This window comes from Pseudophryne corroboree, chromosome 5, assembly GCF_028390025.1.
Source record: "Pseudophryne corroboree isolate aPseCor3 chromosome 5, aPseCor3.hap2, whole genome shotgun sequence".
NCBI classification, from domain to species: domain Eukaryota; kingdom Metazoa; phylum Chordata; class Amphibia; order Anura; family Myobatrachidae; genus Pseudophryne; species Pseudophryne corroboree.
This window is the reverse complement of record NC_086448.1, coordinates 95260005-95274872: the sequence shown is the minus strand read 5'-3', so window position 1 is coordinate 95274872 and position 14868 is coordinate 95260005. Positions and strand designations below refer to the sequence as shown.

General features: G+C 48.7%; 1 protein-coding gene across 1 annotated transcript in view; it reads left to right on the top strand.

Moving 5' to 3' along the window:
* The first annotated feature begins 2415 nt into the window (after window positions 1-2415).
* The window catches only part of LOC134929558 (ATP-dependent translocase ABCB1-like), a 279814-nt gene continuing 267361 nt past the window's right edge, over window positions 2416-14868 (top strand). Inside the window, exons 1-2 of the mRNA XM_063925152.1 lie at window positions 2416-2430; window positions 3313-3423. Coding sequence (XP_063781222.1) covers window positions 2416-2430; window positions 3313-3423 — 126 coding nt within the window. The remainder of the gene's footprint in view (window positions 2431-3312; window positions 3424-14868) is intronic.

Genomic DNA, 14868 nt, shown 5'->3' with positions numbered 1-14868 from the left:
AGTCGGTGTCTTTTTCTGTTGGGGAGTGACTTGAGGTAAAAAGGTGGATTTCCCGGCTGTAGCCGTGGCCACCAAATCCGATAGACCGACACCAAATAACTCCTCCCCTTTATACGGCAAAACTTCCATATGCCGTTTTGAGTCCGCATCGCCTGACCACTGTCGCGTCCATAAACTTCTTCTGGCCGAAATGGACATAGCACTTACCCGTGATGCCAGTGTGCAGATATCCCTCTGTGCATCACGCATATAAAGAAATGCATCCTTTATTTGCTCTAAAGACAGTAAAACATGGGCCCTCATTCTGAGTTGATCGCAGCAGCAAGAAAGTTAGCAATTGGGCAAAACCATGTGCACTGCAGGGGAAGCAGATATATCATGTGCAGAGAGAGTTAGATTTGGGTGGGTTATTTTGTTTCTGTGCAGGGTAAATACTGGCTGCTTTATTTTTACACTGCAAATTAGATTGCAGATTGAACACACCCCACCCAAATCTAACTCTCTCTACACATGTTATATCTACCCCTCCTGCAGTGCACATGGTTTTGCCCAATTGCTAACTTTCTTGCTGCTGCGATCAACTCAGAATGAGGGCCATTGTCCCTATCCAGGGTATCAATATTTTCAATCAGGGACTCTGACCAAGCTACCCCAGCACTGCACATCCAGGCTGTCGCTATAGCTGGTCGTAGTATAACACCTGTATGTGTGTATATACTTTTTTGGATATTTTCCATCCTCCTATCTGCTGGATCTTTAAGTGCGGCCGTCTCAGGAGAGGGTAACGCCACTTGTTTTGATAAGCGTGTGAGCGCCTTGTCCACCCTAGGAGGTGTTTCCCAGCGCGCCCTAACCTCTGGCGGGAAAGGGTATAAAGCCAATAACTTCTTTGAAATTAGCATTTTTTTTTATCGGGGGCAACCCACGCTTCATCACACACCTCATTTAATTCATCTGATTCAGGAAAAACTGTAGGTAGTTTTTTCACACCCCACATGATACCCTGTTTTGTGGTACCTGTAGTATCAGCAATATGTAACGCCTCCTTCATTGCCAAAATCATATAACGTGTGGCCCTACTAGAAAATACGGTTGATTCGTCACCGTCGCCACTGGAATCAGTGCCAGTGTCTGGGTCTGTGTCGACCGACTGAGGCAAAGGGCGTTTTACAGGCCCTGACGGTGTTTGAGATGCCTGGACAGGCACTAATTGATTGTCCGGCCGTCTCATGTCGTCAAACGACTGCTTTAGCGTGTTGACACTATCCCGTAATTCCATAAATAAAGGCATCCATTCTGGTGTCGACCCCCTAGGAGGTGACATCCCCATATTTGGCAATTGCTCCGCCTCCACACCAATATCGTCCTCATACATGTCGACACACACGTACCGACACACAGCAGACACACAGGGAATGCTCTTAACGAAGACAGGACCCCACTAGCCCTTTGGGGAGACAGAGGGAGAGTTTGCCAGCACACACCAAAAGCGCTATATATGACAGGGATAGCCTTATAATAAGTGCTCCCTGTATAGCTGCTTTAATAATATAGTTTTGCCACAATTTTGCCCCCCCTCTCTTGTTTTACCCTGTTTCTGTAGTGCAGTGCAGGGGAGAGCCTGGGAGCCTTCCTGACCAGCGGAGCTGTGTGAGGAAAATGGCGCTGTGTGCTGAGGAGATAGGCCCCGCCCCTTTTTCGGCGGGCTCGTCTCCCGCTCTTTAGTGGATTCTGGCAGGGGTTAAATATCTCCATATAGCCCCCGGAGGCTATATGTGAGGTATTTTTAGCCAAAAAAGGTTTTCATTTGCCTCCCAGGGCGCCCCCCTCCCAGCGCCCTGCACCCTCAGTGACTGCCGTGTGAAGTGTGCTGAGAGGAAAATGGCGCACAGCTGCAGTGCTGTGCGCTACCTTAAGAAGACTGAGGAGTCTTCTGCCGCCGATTCTGGACCTCTTCTCGTTTCAGCATCTGCAAGGGGGCCGGCGGCGAGGCTCCGGTGACCATCCAGGCTGTACCTGTGATCGTCCCTCTGGAGCTAATGTCCAGTAGCCAATCCATCCTGCACGCAGGTGAGTTCACTTCTTCTCCCCTAAGTCCCTCGTTGCAGTGATCCTGTTGCCAGCAGGACTCACTGTAAAATAAAAAACCTAAGCTAAACTTTTCTAAGCAGCTCTTCAGGAGAGCCACCTAGATTGCACCCTTCTCGGCCGGGCACAAAAATCTAACTGAGGCTTGGAGGAGGGTCATAGGGGGAGGAGCCAGTACACACCACCTGATCGTAAAGCTTTACTTTTTGTGCCCTGTCTCCTGCGGAGCCGCTATTCCCCATGGTCCTTTCAGGAACCCCAGCATCCACTAGGACGATAGAGAAAACGTGTTATTGTTCTACACACGGTCATGTCTTTCTTCTTTTTATGTCATACATCGATGTTTGTTCTAAACCTCAATAAAATATATATTGAAAAAAAAAGTGTATCTTTAAAATGCAGATTAAGGGTATATTCAATTAAAGTCAGATCCATTCCGACATGTATTTGTCGGAATGGATCCGACAACCCCTATTCAAATCTCATCTTAATTCGACTTTTTCAAGTCAAATTGAGATGAGGGACGCAGAGAGGGAGGGGGGGGCAAGCCGCGGGGAGACCAGCGGGGACAGCCGCCGGCAGCCAGAGGAGATCAGCGCTACAGTAGCGCTACAGATGGCTGGCCGACCTCACGGCAGTGTCCACCCAGCTCCAGCAAGCCTGCTGGAGCCGGGTGGAAGCTGCCGTGAGCGGCGGGGTTGTGTGTCATCCTGCTGCAGCGCTACTGTAGCGCTGACATCCTCTGTATGCCCGCCGGCTGTCCCCCCATCTCCCTGAGGCTCTCCCCCCTCTCCTCCTCTGGGTCCGCATCTCAGTCCGACATCTTTTGATGTCGGACTGAGATGGTCGAAAAGGGGGCCAAAACCTGTCGGTTTTGGCCCCGTTTTCGACACAAGCACGTGGATCGGCAGCTATTCCACCGATCCACGTGCTTTTCGACAAGTCTAATTCATCGACTTGTCGAAAAATTTAGGGATATATTGAATAGGTCGAATCATGATTCGACCTTAAAAAGTCGAAAACTGCTGTCTTTTCGACAGACGGCAGTTTTCGACTTCAATTGAATATACCCCGATATTCCAGATAAATAATAAAACGCTGTACATTATATATTGCCAGTCATACATACGATTGCAAGTCATATGGTATAAACACATTACAAGTGTTGTATTGTAAAAATACAGGTATTGTGTAAATGATAATTTTTTTTTTTTTTTCATACAGGTACCGAAAATAGACAGCTCTTCAACATCAGGCTTTAAACCTGACAAGGTTACGGGAGACATCGAATTCAGAAATGTGAAATTTAGCTATCCCTCCAGACCTGACATTCAGGTTTGTTAATCTAATCTGGAAAATGTTTCTGTTGTCTTTTTTTTATTAAATAAACTTTAAAAAGTGATTGCTGTATTCCAAAAAAGAAATACATAACCCTAAGCGGTTAATGCCTGAGGACTGCTATGCCCTACGGCATATCCTGTGAGATTGTGTGCTCAGTGGGCCTGACTCCAGATGCAAACCCGCTTTTTCCATTGAGTGATTATGATTATCGGTGATCTGTGCACTGATCGCGCCCCTCAATCCCCCCCCCCCACATCTGTTCCTCACCCAATACCCCTGTGGAGCACACGGCAATGCCACAAATACTATTTTTAATGGGATTTTTACATTACTCCATACCCCCATTGTCAGGCCTGGCTAAGCTGTCTATGGCCATGCGTGCAAATATGAGTCGACATTAGTGTACATCTATGAGCAACATTAATACTGAGCAGCATTTATCCAATACTGAGCAGCATTATGAAATACTGAGCAGCATTATAAAATGCTGAGCAGCATTATCCAGTACTGAGAAGCATTATCCAATACTGAGCCGCATTATAAAATACTGAGCAGCATTTATCCAATACTGAGCAGCATTATACAACACTGAGCAACATTATCCAATACTGAGCAGCATGTATTTAATACTGAGCAGCATTATAAAATACTGAGCAGCACTATACTATACTTTGAAGCATTATACAATGCTGAGCAGCATTATCCAGTACTGAGCAGCATTATCCAATTCTGAGGAGCATTATCCAATACTGAGCAGCAGTTATACAATACTCAGCAGTACTATTTATACAATACTGAGCATCGTTATAAAATACTGAGCAGCGTTATCCAATACTGACCAGCCTTTATACAATACTGGGCAGCATTATACAATACTTAGAAGCATTATACAATGCTGAGCAGCATTATACAATACTGAGCAACATTATACAATACTGAGCAGCATTATATAATAATTAGAAACATTATACAATGCTGAGCAGCATTATACAATACTGAGCAGCATTTGAAAAATATTAGTTTTCTCTGACGTCCTAGTGGATGCTGGGACTCCGTAAGGACCATGGGGATTAGCAGCTCCGCAGGAGACTGGGCACAAAAGTAAAAGCTTTATGACTAGCTGGTGTGCACTGGCTCCTCCCCCTATGACCCTCCTCCAAGCCTCAGTTAGATTTTTGTGCCCGAACGAGAAGGGTGCATGCTAGGTGGCTCTCCTGAGCTGCTTAAAGTAAAAGTTTAAATAAGAATTTACTTACCGATAATTCTATTTCTCGTAGTCCGTAGTGGATGCTGGGAACTCCGTAAGGACCATGGGGAATAGCGGCTCCGCAGGAGACTGGGCACATCTAAAGAAAGCTTTAGGATCACCTGGTGTGCACTGGCTCCTCCCCCTATGACCCTCCTCCAAGCCTCAGTTAGGATACTGTGCCCGGACGAGCGTACACAATAAGGAAGGATTTTGAATCCCGGGTAAGACTCATACCAGCCACACCAATCACACTGTACAACTTGTGATCTGAACCCAGTTAACAGCATGATAATAGAGGAGCCTCTAGAAAAGATGGCTCACTACAACAATAACCCGAATTTTTTTGGTAACAATAATTATGTACCAGTATTGCAGACAATCCGCACTTGGGATGGGCGCCCAGCATCCACTACGGACTACGAGAAATAGAATTATCGGTAAGTAAATTCTTATTTTCTCTGACGTCCTAGTGGATGCTGGGAACTCCGTAAGGACCATGGGGATTATACCAAAGCTCCCAAACGGGCGGGAGAGTGCGGATGACTCTGCAGCACCCAATGAGAGAACTCCAGGTCCTCCTCAGCCAGGGTATCAAATTTGTAGAATTTTTCAAACGTATTTGCTCCTGACCAAGTAACTGCTCGGCAAAGTTGTAAAGCCGAGACCCCTCGGGCAGCTGCCCAAGATGAGCCCACCTTCCTTGTGGAGTGGGCATTTAAGATTTTTGGCTGTGGCAGGCCTGCCACAGAATGTGCAAGCTGAATTGTACTACAAATCCAACGAGCAATAGTCTGCTTAGAAGCAGGAGCACCCAGCTAGTTGGGTGCATACAGGATAAACAGCGAGTCAGATTTCCTGACTCCAGCCGTCCTGGAAACATATATTTTCCGGGTCCTGACAACGTCTAGCAACTTGGAGTCCTCCAAGTCCCTAGTAGCCGCAGGCACCACAATAGGTTTGGTTCAGGTGAACGCTGAAAACCACCTTAGGGAGAAACTGAGGACGAGTCCTCAATTCCGCCCTGTCCGAATGGAAAATCAGATAATGGCTTTTACAGGAAAAAGCCACCAATTCTGACACGCGCCTGGCCCAGGCCAGAGCCAACAGCATGACCACTTTTTCTGTGAGATATTTTAACTCCACAGATTTAAGTGGGTCAAACCAATGTGACTTTTTTGGAACCCAAAAACCACCTGGAGATCCCAAAAGTGCCACTGAAGGCACAAAAGGAGGCTGTATATGCAGTACCCCTTTAACAAATGTCTGAACTTCAGGGACTGATGCTAGTTCTTTTTTGGAAGAAAATTGACAGAGCCGAAATTTGAACCTTAATGGACCCCAATTTCAGGCCCATAGATACTCCTGTTTTCAGGAAATGTAGGAATCGACCCAGTTGAATTTCCTCCGTCGAGCCTTACTGGCCTCGCACCACGCAACATATTTTCGCCAAATGCGGTGATAATGTTTTGCGGTTACATCCTTCCTGGCTTTGATCAGGATAGGGATGACTTCATCCGGAATGCCTTTTTCCTTCAGGATCCGGCGTTCAACCGCCATGCCGTCAACGCAGCCGCGGTAAGTCTTGGAACAGACAAGGTCCTTGCTGGAGCAGGTCCCTTCTTAGAGGTCGAGGCTACGGATCCTCCGTGAGCATCTCTTGAAGTTCCGGTTACCAATTCCTTCTTGGCCAATCCGGAGCCACTAATATAGTGCTTACTCCTCTCCATCTTATCAATCTCAGTACCTTGGGTATGAGAGGCAGAGGAGGGAACCCATACACTGATTGGTACACCCACGGTGTTACCAGAGCATCTACAGCTATTGCCTGAGGGTCCCTTGACGTGGCGCAATACCTGTCGAGTTTTTCCCAACGGTTTATAATCATGTGGAAGACTTCTGGGTGAAGTCCTTACTCTCCCGGGTGGAGGTCGTGCTGAGGAAAACTGCTTCCCAGTTGTCCACTCCCGGAATGAAAACTGCTGACAGTGCTATCACATGGTTTTTCGCCCCGCGAAGAATCCTTGCAGCTTCTGCCATTGCCCTCCTGCTTCTTGTGGCACCCTGTCTGTTTACGTGGGTGACTGCCGTAATGTTGTCCGACTGGATCAACACCGGCTGACCTTGAAGCAGAGGTCTTGCTAAGCTTAGAGCATTGTAAATGGCCCTTAGCTTCAGGACATTTATGTGAAGTGATGTCTCCAGGCTTGACCATAAGCCCTGGATATTCCTTCCCTGTGTGACTGCTCCCCAGCCTCGCAGGCTGGCATCCGTGGCCACCAGGACCCAGTCCCGAATGCCGAATCTGCGGCCCTCTAGAAGATGAGCACTCTGCAACCACCACAGGAGGGATACCCTTGTCCCTGGTGACAGGGTTATCCGCTGAAGCATCTGAAGATGCGACCCGGACCATTTGTCCAGTAGGTTCCACTGGAAAGTCTTGCGTGGAATCTGCCGAATGGGATTGCTTCGTAGGAAGCCACCATTTTTACCCAGAACCCTTGTGCATTGATGCACTGAGACTTGGTTCGGTTTTAGGAGGTTCCTGACTAGCTCGGATAACTCCCTGGCTTTCTCCTCCGGGAGAAACACCTTCTTTCTGGACTGTGTCCAGGATCATCCCTAGGAACAGAAGACAAGTCGTCGGAACCAGCTGCGATTTTGGAATATTGAGAATCCAATCGTGCTGCCGCAACACTACCTGAGATAGTGCTACACCGATCTCCAACTGTTCCCTGGATCTCACCCTTATCAGGGAATCGTCCAAGTAAAGGATAACTAAAATTCCTTTCCTTCGAAGGAATATCATCATTACGGTCATTACTTCAGTAAAGACCCGGGGTGCCGTGGACCATCCCTACGGCAGCGTCCGAACTGATAGTGACAGTTCTGTACCATAACCTGAAATACCCTTGGTGAGAAGGGTAAATTTTGACATGAAGGTAAGCATCCTTGATGTCCCGAGACATCATGTAGTCCCCTTCTTCCAGGTTTGCAATCACTGCTCTGAGTGACTCAATTTTGAATTTGAACCTCTGTATGCAAGTGTTCAAAGATTTTAGATTTTAAAATCGGTCTCACCGAGCCGTCTGGCTTCGGTACCACAATAGTGTGGAATAATACCCCGTTCCCTGTTGCAGGAGGGGTACCTTAATTATCACCTGCTGGGAATACAGCTTGTGAATGGCTTCCAAAACTGCCTCCCTGTCAGCGGGAGACGTCGGTAAAACAGACTTTTGGAAACGGCGAGGGGGATACGTCTCGAATTCCAATTTGTACCCCTGAAATATTACCTGAAGGATCCAGGGGTCTACTTGCGAGTGAGCCCACTGCGCACTGAAATTCATTGAGAACGGGACCCCACCGTGCCTGAACTTGTAAAGCCCTAGCGTCATACTGAGGGCTTGGCAGAGTCGGAAAAGGGTTTCTGTTCCTTGGAACTGGCTGATCTCTGCAGCCATTTTCCTCTCCCTCTGTCACGAGCAGAAAAGAGGAACCCTTTTGTCCGCTTGCCAACCAGGACTGCGCCTGATAATACGGCGTCTTATTTTGAGAGGCGACCTGGGGTACATCCCCCTTTTTTTTTTTTTTTTAAGGCAATACTTCCAAATGCCGTTTGGAATCCGCATCACCTGACCACTTTACTGGTATAATTGGACAACGCACTTATACTTGATGCCAGTCGGCAAATATTCCGCTGTGCATCATGCATATATAGAAATGCATCTTTTAATTGCTCTATAGGCAATAATATACTGTCCTTATCTAGGATATCATATTTCCAGTCAGGGAATCCGACCACGCCAACCCAGCACTGCACATCCAGGCTGAGGCGATTGCTGGTCGCAGTATAACACCAGTATGTGTGTAAATACATTTTAGGATACCCTCCTGCTTTCTATCAGCAGGATCCTTAAGGGCGGCCATCTCAGGAGAGGGTAGAGCCCTTGTTTTTACGAGCGTGTGAGCGCCTTATCCCCCCTAGGGGGTGTTTCCCAACGCACCCTAACCTCTGGCGGGAAAAGGTATACTGCCAATAACTTTTTAGAAATTATCAATTGTTATCGGGGGAAACCCACGCATCATCACACACCTCATTTTATTTCTCAGATTCAGGAAAACTACAGGAAGTTTTTCCTCACCAAACATAATACCCCTTTTTTGGTGGTATTCATATTATCAGAAAAGTGTAAACTTTTTCCATTGCCTCAATCATGCAATGTGTGGCCCTATTGGAAATCACGGTTGTCTCTTCACCGTCGACACAGGAGTCAGTACCCGTGTCGGCGTCTGTATCTGAGGTAACGGGCGCTTTAGAGCCCCTGTATGAGACGTCTGGACATGCACAAGCTGAGTAGCCGGCTGTCTCATGTCAACCACTGTCTTTTATACAAAGCTGACACTGTCACGCAATTTCAACAGTACATCCACTCAGGTGTCGACCCCCTAGGGGGTGACAACACTATTACAGACACTCTACTCCGTCTCCTCATCATTTTTCTCCTCATACATGTCGACACAAACGTACCGACACACAGCACACACACAGGGAATGCTCTGATAGAGGACAGGACCCCACTAGCCCTTTGGGGAGACAGAGGGAGAGTTTGCCAGCACACACCAGAGCGCTATATATATACAGGGATAACCTTATATAAGTGTTTTTCCCTTTATAGCTGCTGTATTGTTTATACTGCGCCTAATTAGTGCCCCCCTCTCTTTTTTTAACCCCTTTCTGTAGTGTAGTGACTGCAGGGGAGAGCCAGGGAGCTTCCCTCCAACTGAGCTGTGAGAGAAAATGGCGCCAGTGTGCTGAGGAGATAGGCTCCGCCCCTTTCTCGGCGTCCTTATCATCCGTTTTTCTGTATGTTTTGGCAGGGGTTAAATGCATCCATATAGCCCAGGAGTTATATGTGATGCATTTATTTTAGCCATATAAGGTTTTTATCGATTTATTGCGTCTCAGGGCGCTGCCCCCCCCAGCGCCCTGCACCCTCAGTGACCGGAGTGTGAAGTGTGCTGAGAGCAATGGCGCACAGCTGCGGTGCTGTGCGCTACCTTATTGAAGACAGGATGTCTTCTGCCGCCGATTTTTCCGGACCTCTTCGCTCTTCTGGCTCTGTAAGGGGGCCGGCGGCGCGGCTCCGGGACCCATCCAGGCTGAACCTGTGATCGTCCCTCTGGAGCTAATGTCCAGTAGCCAAGAAGCCCAATCCACTCTGCACGCAGGTGAGTTCGCTTCTTCTCCCCTTAGTCCCTCGATGCAGTGAGCCTGTTGCCAGCAGGTCTCACTGAAAATAATAAACCTAAACTAAAACTTTCACAAAGAGCTCAGGAGAGCCCCTAGTGTGCACCCTTCTCGTCGGGCACAGAAATCTAACTGAGGCTTGGAGGAGGGTCATAGGGGGAGGAGCCAGTGCACACCAGGTGATCCTAAAGCTTTCTTTAGATGTGCCCAGTCTCCCAGTCTCCTGCGGAGCCGCTATTCCCCATGGTCCTTACGGAGTTCCCAGCATCCACTAGGACGTCAGAGAAAATAGTTTTTTTATTTTCAGTGAGTACTGCTGGCAACAGGCTCACTGCATCGTGGGACTAAGGGGAGAAGAAGCGAACTCACCTGCGTGCAGAGTGGATTGGGCTTCTTGGCTACTGGACATTAGCTCCAGAGGGACGATCACAGGTTCAGCCTGGATGGGTCCCGGAGCCGCGCCGCCGGCCCCCTTACAGAGCCAGAAGAGCGAAGAGGTCCGGAGAAATCGGCGGCAGAAGACGTTCCTGTCTTCAAATAAGGTAGCGCACAGCACCGCAGCTGTGCGCCATTGCTCTCAGCACACTTCACACGCTGGTCACTGAGGGTGCAGGGCGCTGGGGGGGGGGAGAGCGCCCTGAGACGCAATGAAACACTGTTTAAACCTTATATGGCTAAAGAAATGCATCACATATAGCTCCTGGGCTATATGGATGCATTTAACCCCTGCCAGTTTTCCTGAAAAAAGCGTGAGAAAAGGCCGCCGTGAAGGGGGCGGAGCCTATCTCCTCAGCACACAAGCGCCATTTTCCCTCACAGCTCCGCTGGAAGGACGGCTCCCTGACTCTCCCCTGCAGTCCTGCACTACAGAAACAGGGTAAAACAAGAGAGGGGGGGGCATTATTAGCAGCTATAAAAGGGAGAAACACTTATATAAGGTTATCCCTATACAGATATAGCGCTCTGGTGTGTGCTGGCAAACTCTCCCTCTGTCTCCCCAAAGGGCTCGTGGGGTCCTGTCCTCTATCAGAGCATTCCCTGTGTGTGTGCTGGGTGTCGGTACGATTGTGTCGACATGTATGAGGAGGAAAATGATGTGGAAGCGGAGCAATTGCCTGTTTTAGTGATGTCACCCCCTAGGGAGTCGACACCTGACTGGATGGTCGTATTTAAAGAATTACGTGACAATGTCAGCACTTTGCAAAAAAACTGTTGACGACATGAGACAGCCGGCAAATCAATTAGTGCCTGTCCAGGCATCTCAGACACCGTCAGGGGCCCTAAAACGCCCGTTACCTCAGATGGTCGACACAGACCCAGACACGGATACTGACTCCAGTGTCGACGGTGAGGAGACAAACGTAATGTCCAGTAGGGCCACACGTTACATGATCACGGCAATGAAGGAGGCGTTGAACATTTCTGACACTACAAGTACCACAAAAAAGGGTATTATGTGGGATGTGAAAAAACTACCCGTAGTTTTTCCTGAATCATATGAATTAAATGAGGTGTGTGATAAAGCGTGGGTTTCCCCCGATAAAAAACTGCTGATTTCTAATAAATTATTGGCACTATATCCTTTCCCGCCAGAGGTTAGGGCGCGTTGGGAAACACCCCCTAGGGTAGATAAGGCGCTCACACGCTTATCAAAACAAGTGGCGTTACCGTCTCCTGATACGGCCGCCCTCAAAGAACCAGCTGATAGAAGGCTGGAAAATATCCTAAAAGGTATATACACACATACTGGTGTTATACTGCGACCAGCAATCGCCTCAGCCTGGATGTGCAGCGCTGGAGTGGCGTGGTCGGATTCCCTGACTGAAAATATTGATACCCTGGATAGGGACAGTATATTATTAACTATAGAGCATTTAAAGGATGCATTACTATATATGCGAGATGCACAGAGGGATATTTGCACCCTGGCATCAAGAGTGAGTGCGATGTCCATTTCTGCCAGAAGAGCGTTATGGACGCGACAGTGGTCAGGTGATGCGGATTCCAAACGACATATGGAAGTATTGCCGTATAAAGGGGAGGAGTTATTTGGGGTCGGTCTATCGGACCTGGTGGCCACGGCAACGGCTGGAAAATCCACCTTTTTACCCCAGGTCACCTCTCAGCAGAAAAAGACACCGTCTTTTCAAACTCAGTCCTTTCGTCCCCATAAGGGCAAGCGGGCAAAAGGCCACTCTTTTCTGCCCCGGGGCAGAGGAAGAGGAAAAAGGCTGCACCAGGCAGCCTCTTCCCAGGAGCAGAAGCCCTCCCCCGCTTCTGCCAAGTCTTCAGCATGACGCTGGGGCTTTACAAGCGGACTCAGGCATGGTGGGGGCCCGTCTCAAAAATTTCAACGCGTAGTGGGCTCACTCGCAAGTGGACCCCTGGATCCTGCAAGTAGTATCACAGGGGTACAAATTGGAATTCGAGACGTCTCCCCCTCGCCGGTTCCTGAAGTCTGCTCTACCAACGTCTCCCTCCGACAGGGAGGCAGTATTGGAAGCTATTCACAAGCTGTATTCCCAGCAGGTGATAATCAAGGTACCCCTCCTACAACAGGGAAAGGGGTATTATTCCACGCTGTTTGTGGTACCGAAGCCGGACGGCTCGGTGAGACCAATTTTAAATCTAAAATCCTTGAACACTTGCATAAAAAGGTTCAAATTCAAGATGGAGTCACTCAGAGCAGTGATAGCGAACCTGGAAGAAGGGGACTATATGGTATCTCTAGACATCAAAGATGCTTATCTCCATGTCCCAATCTACCCTTCTCACCAAGGGTACCTCAGGTTTGTGGTACAAAACTGTCATTATCAGTTTCAGACGCTGCCGTTTGGATTGTCCACGGCACCCCGGGTCTTTACCAAGGTAATGGCCGAAATGATGATTCTTCTTCGAAGAAAAGGCGTCTTAATTATCCCTTACTTGGACGATCTCCTGATAAGGGCAAGGTACAGGGAACAGTTAGAGGTCGGAGTAGCACTATCTCAGGTAGTGCTACGTCAGCACGGGTGGATTCTAAATATCCCAAAATCGCAGCTGATTCCAACAACACGCCTACTGTTCCTAGGGATGATTCTGGACACAGTCCAGAAAAAGGTGTTTCTCCCGGAGGAAAAGGCCAGGGAGTTATCCGAGCTAGTCAGGAACCTCCTAAAACCAGGCCAAGTGTCAGTGCATCAATGCACGAGAGTCCTGGGAAAAATGGTGGCTTCTTACGAAGCGATTCCATTCGGAAGATTCCATGCAAGAACTTTTCAGTGGGATCTGCTGGACAAATGGTCCGGATCGCATCTTCAGATGCATCAGCGGATAACCCTATCTCCAAGGACAAGGGTGTCTCTCCTGTGGTGGTTACAGAGTGCTCATCTTCTAGAGGGCCGCAGATTCGGCATTCAGGATTGGATGCTGGTGACCACGGATGCCAGCCTGAGAGGCTGGGGAGCAGTCACACAGGGAAGAAATTTCCAGGGCTTGTGGTCAAGCATGGAAACGTCTCTTCACATAAATATCCTGGAACTAAGGGCCATTTACAATGCCCTAAGTCAAGCAAGGCCTCTGCTTCAGGGTCAACCGGTATTGATCCAGTCGGACAACATCACGGCTGTCGCCCACGTAAACAGACAGGGCGGCACAAGAAGCAGGGGGGCAATGGCAGAAGCTGCAAGGATTCTCCGCTGGGCGGAAAATCATGTGATAGCACTGTCAGCAGTGTTCATTCCGGGAGTGGACAACTGGGAAGCAGACTTCCTCAGCAGGCACGACCTCCACCCGGGGGAGTGGGGACTTCACCCAGAAGTCTTCCAAGTGATTGTAAACCGTTGGGAAAAACCAAAGGTGGACATGATGGTGTCCCGTCTCAACAAAAAACTGGACAGATATTGCGCCAGGTCAAGGGACCCTCAGGCAATAGCGGTGGACGCTCTGGTAACACCGTGGGTGTACCAGTCGGTGTATGTGTTCCCTCCTCTGCCTCTCATACCCAAAGTACTGAGAATCATAAGAAGGAGAGGAGTAAGAACTATACTCGTGGCTCCGGATTGGCCAAGAAGAACTTGGTACCCGGAACTGCAAGAGATGCTCACGGAGGACCCGTGGCCTCTACCTCTAAGAAAAGACCTGCTCCAGCAGGGACCTTGTCTGTTCCAAGACTTACCGCGGCTGCGTTTGACGGCATGGCGGTTGAACGCCGGATCCTGAAGGAAAAAGGCATTCCAGATGAAGTCATCCCTACCCTGATCAAAGCCAGGAAGGATGTAACCGCAAAACATTATCACCGCATTTGGCAAAAATATGTTGCGTGGTGTGAGGCCAAGAAGGCCCCTACAGAGGAGTTTCAACTGGGTCGTTTCCTGCATTTCCTGCAAGCAGGACTGTCTATGGGCCTAAAATTAGGATCCATTAAGGTTCAAATTTCGGCCCTGTCGATCTTCTTCCAGAAAGAACTGGCTTCAGTGCCTGAAGTTCAGACGTTTGTCAAGGGGGTACTGCATATACAGCCTCCTTTTGTGCCTCCAGTGGCACCTTGGGATCTCAATGTAGTTTTAGGGTTCCTAAAATCACATTGGTTTGAACCACTCACCACTGTGGAATTAAGATATCTCACGTGGAAGGTGGTCATGCTGTTAGCCCTGGCGTCTGCCAGGCGTGTCTCAGAATTGGCGGCTTTATCTTATAAAAGCCCTTACCTAATTTTTCATTCAGACAGGGCAGAATTGAAGACTCGTCCTCAATTTCTCCCTAAGGTGGTTTCAGCGTTTCACATGAACCAGCCTATTGTGGTACCTGCGGCTACTAGGGACTTGGAGTACTCCAAGTTGCTTGACGTAGTCAGGGCCCTGAAAATATATGTTTCCAGGACGGCTGGAGTCAGGAAATCTGACTCGCTGTTTATCCTGTATGCACCCAACAAGCTGGGTGCTCCTGCTTCTAAGCAGACGATTGC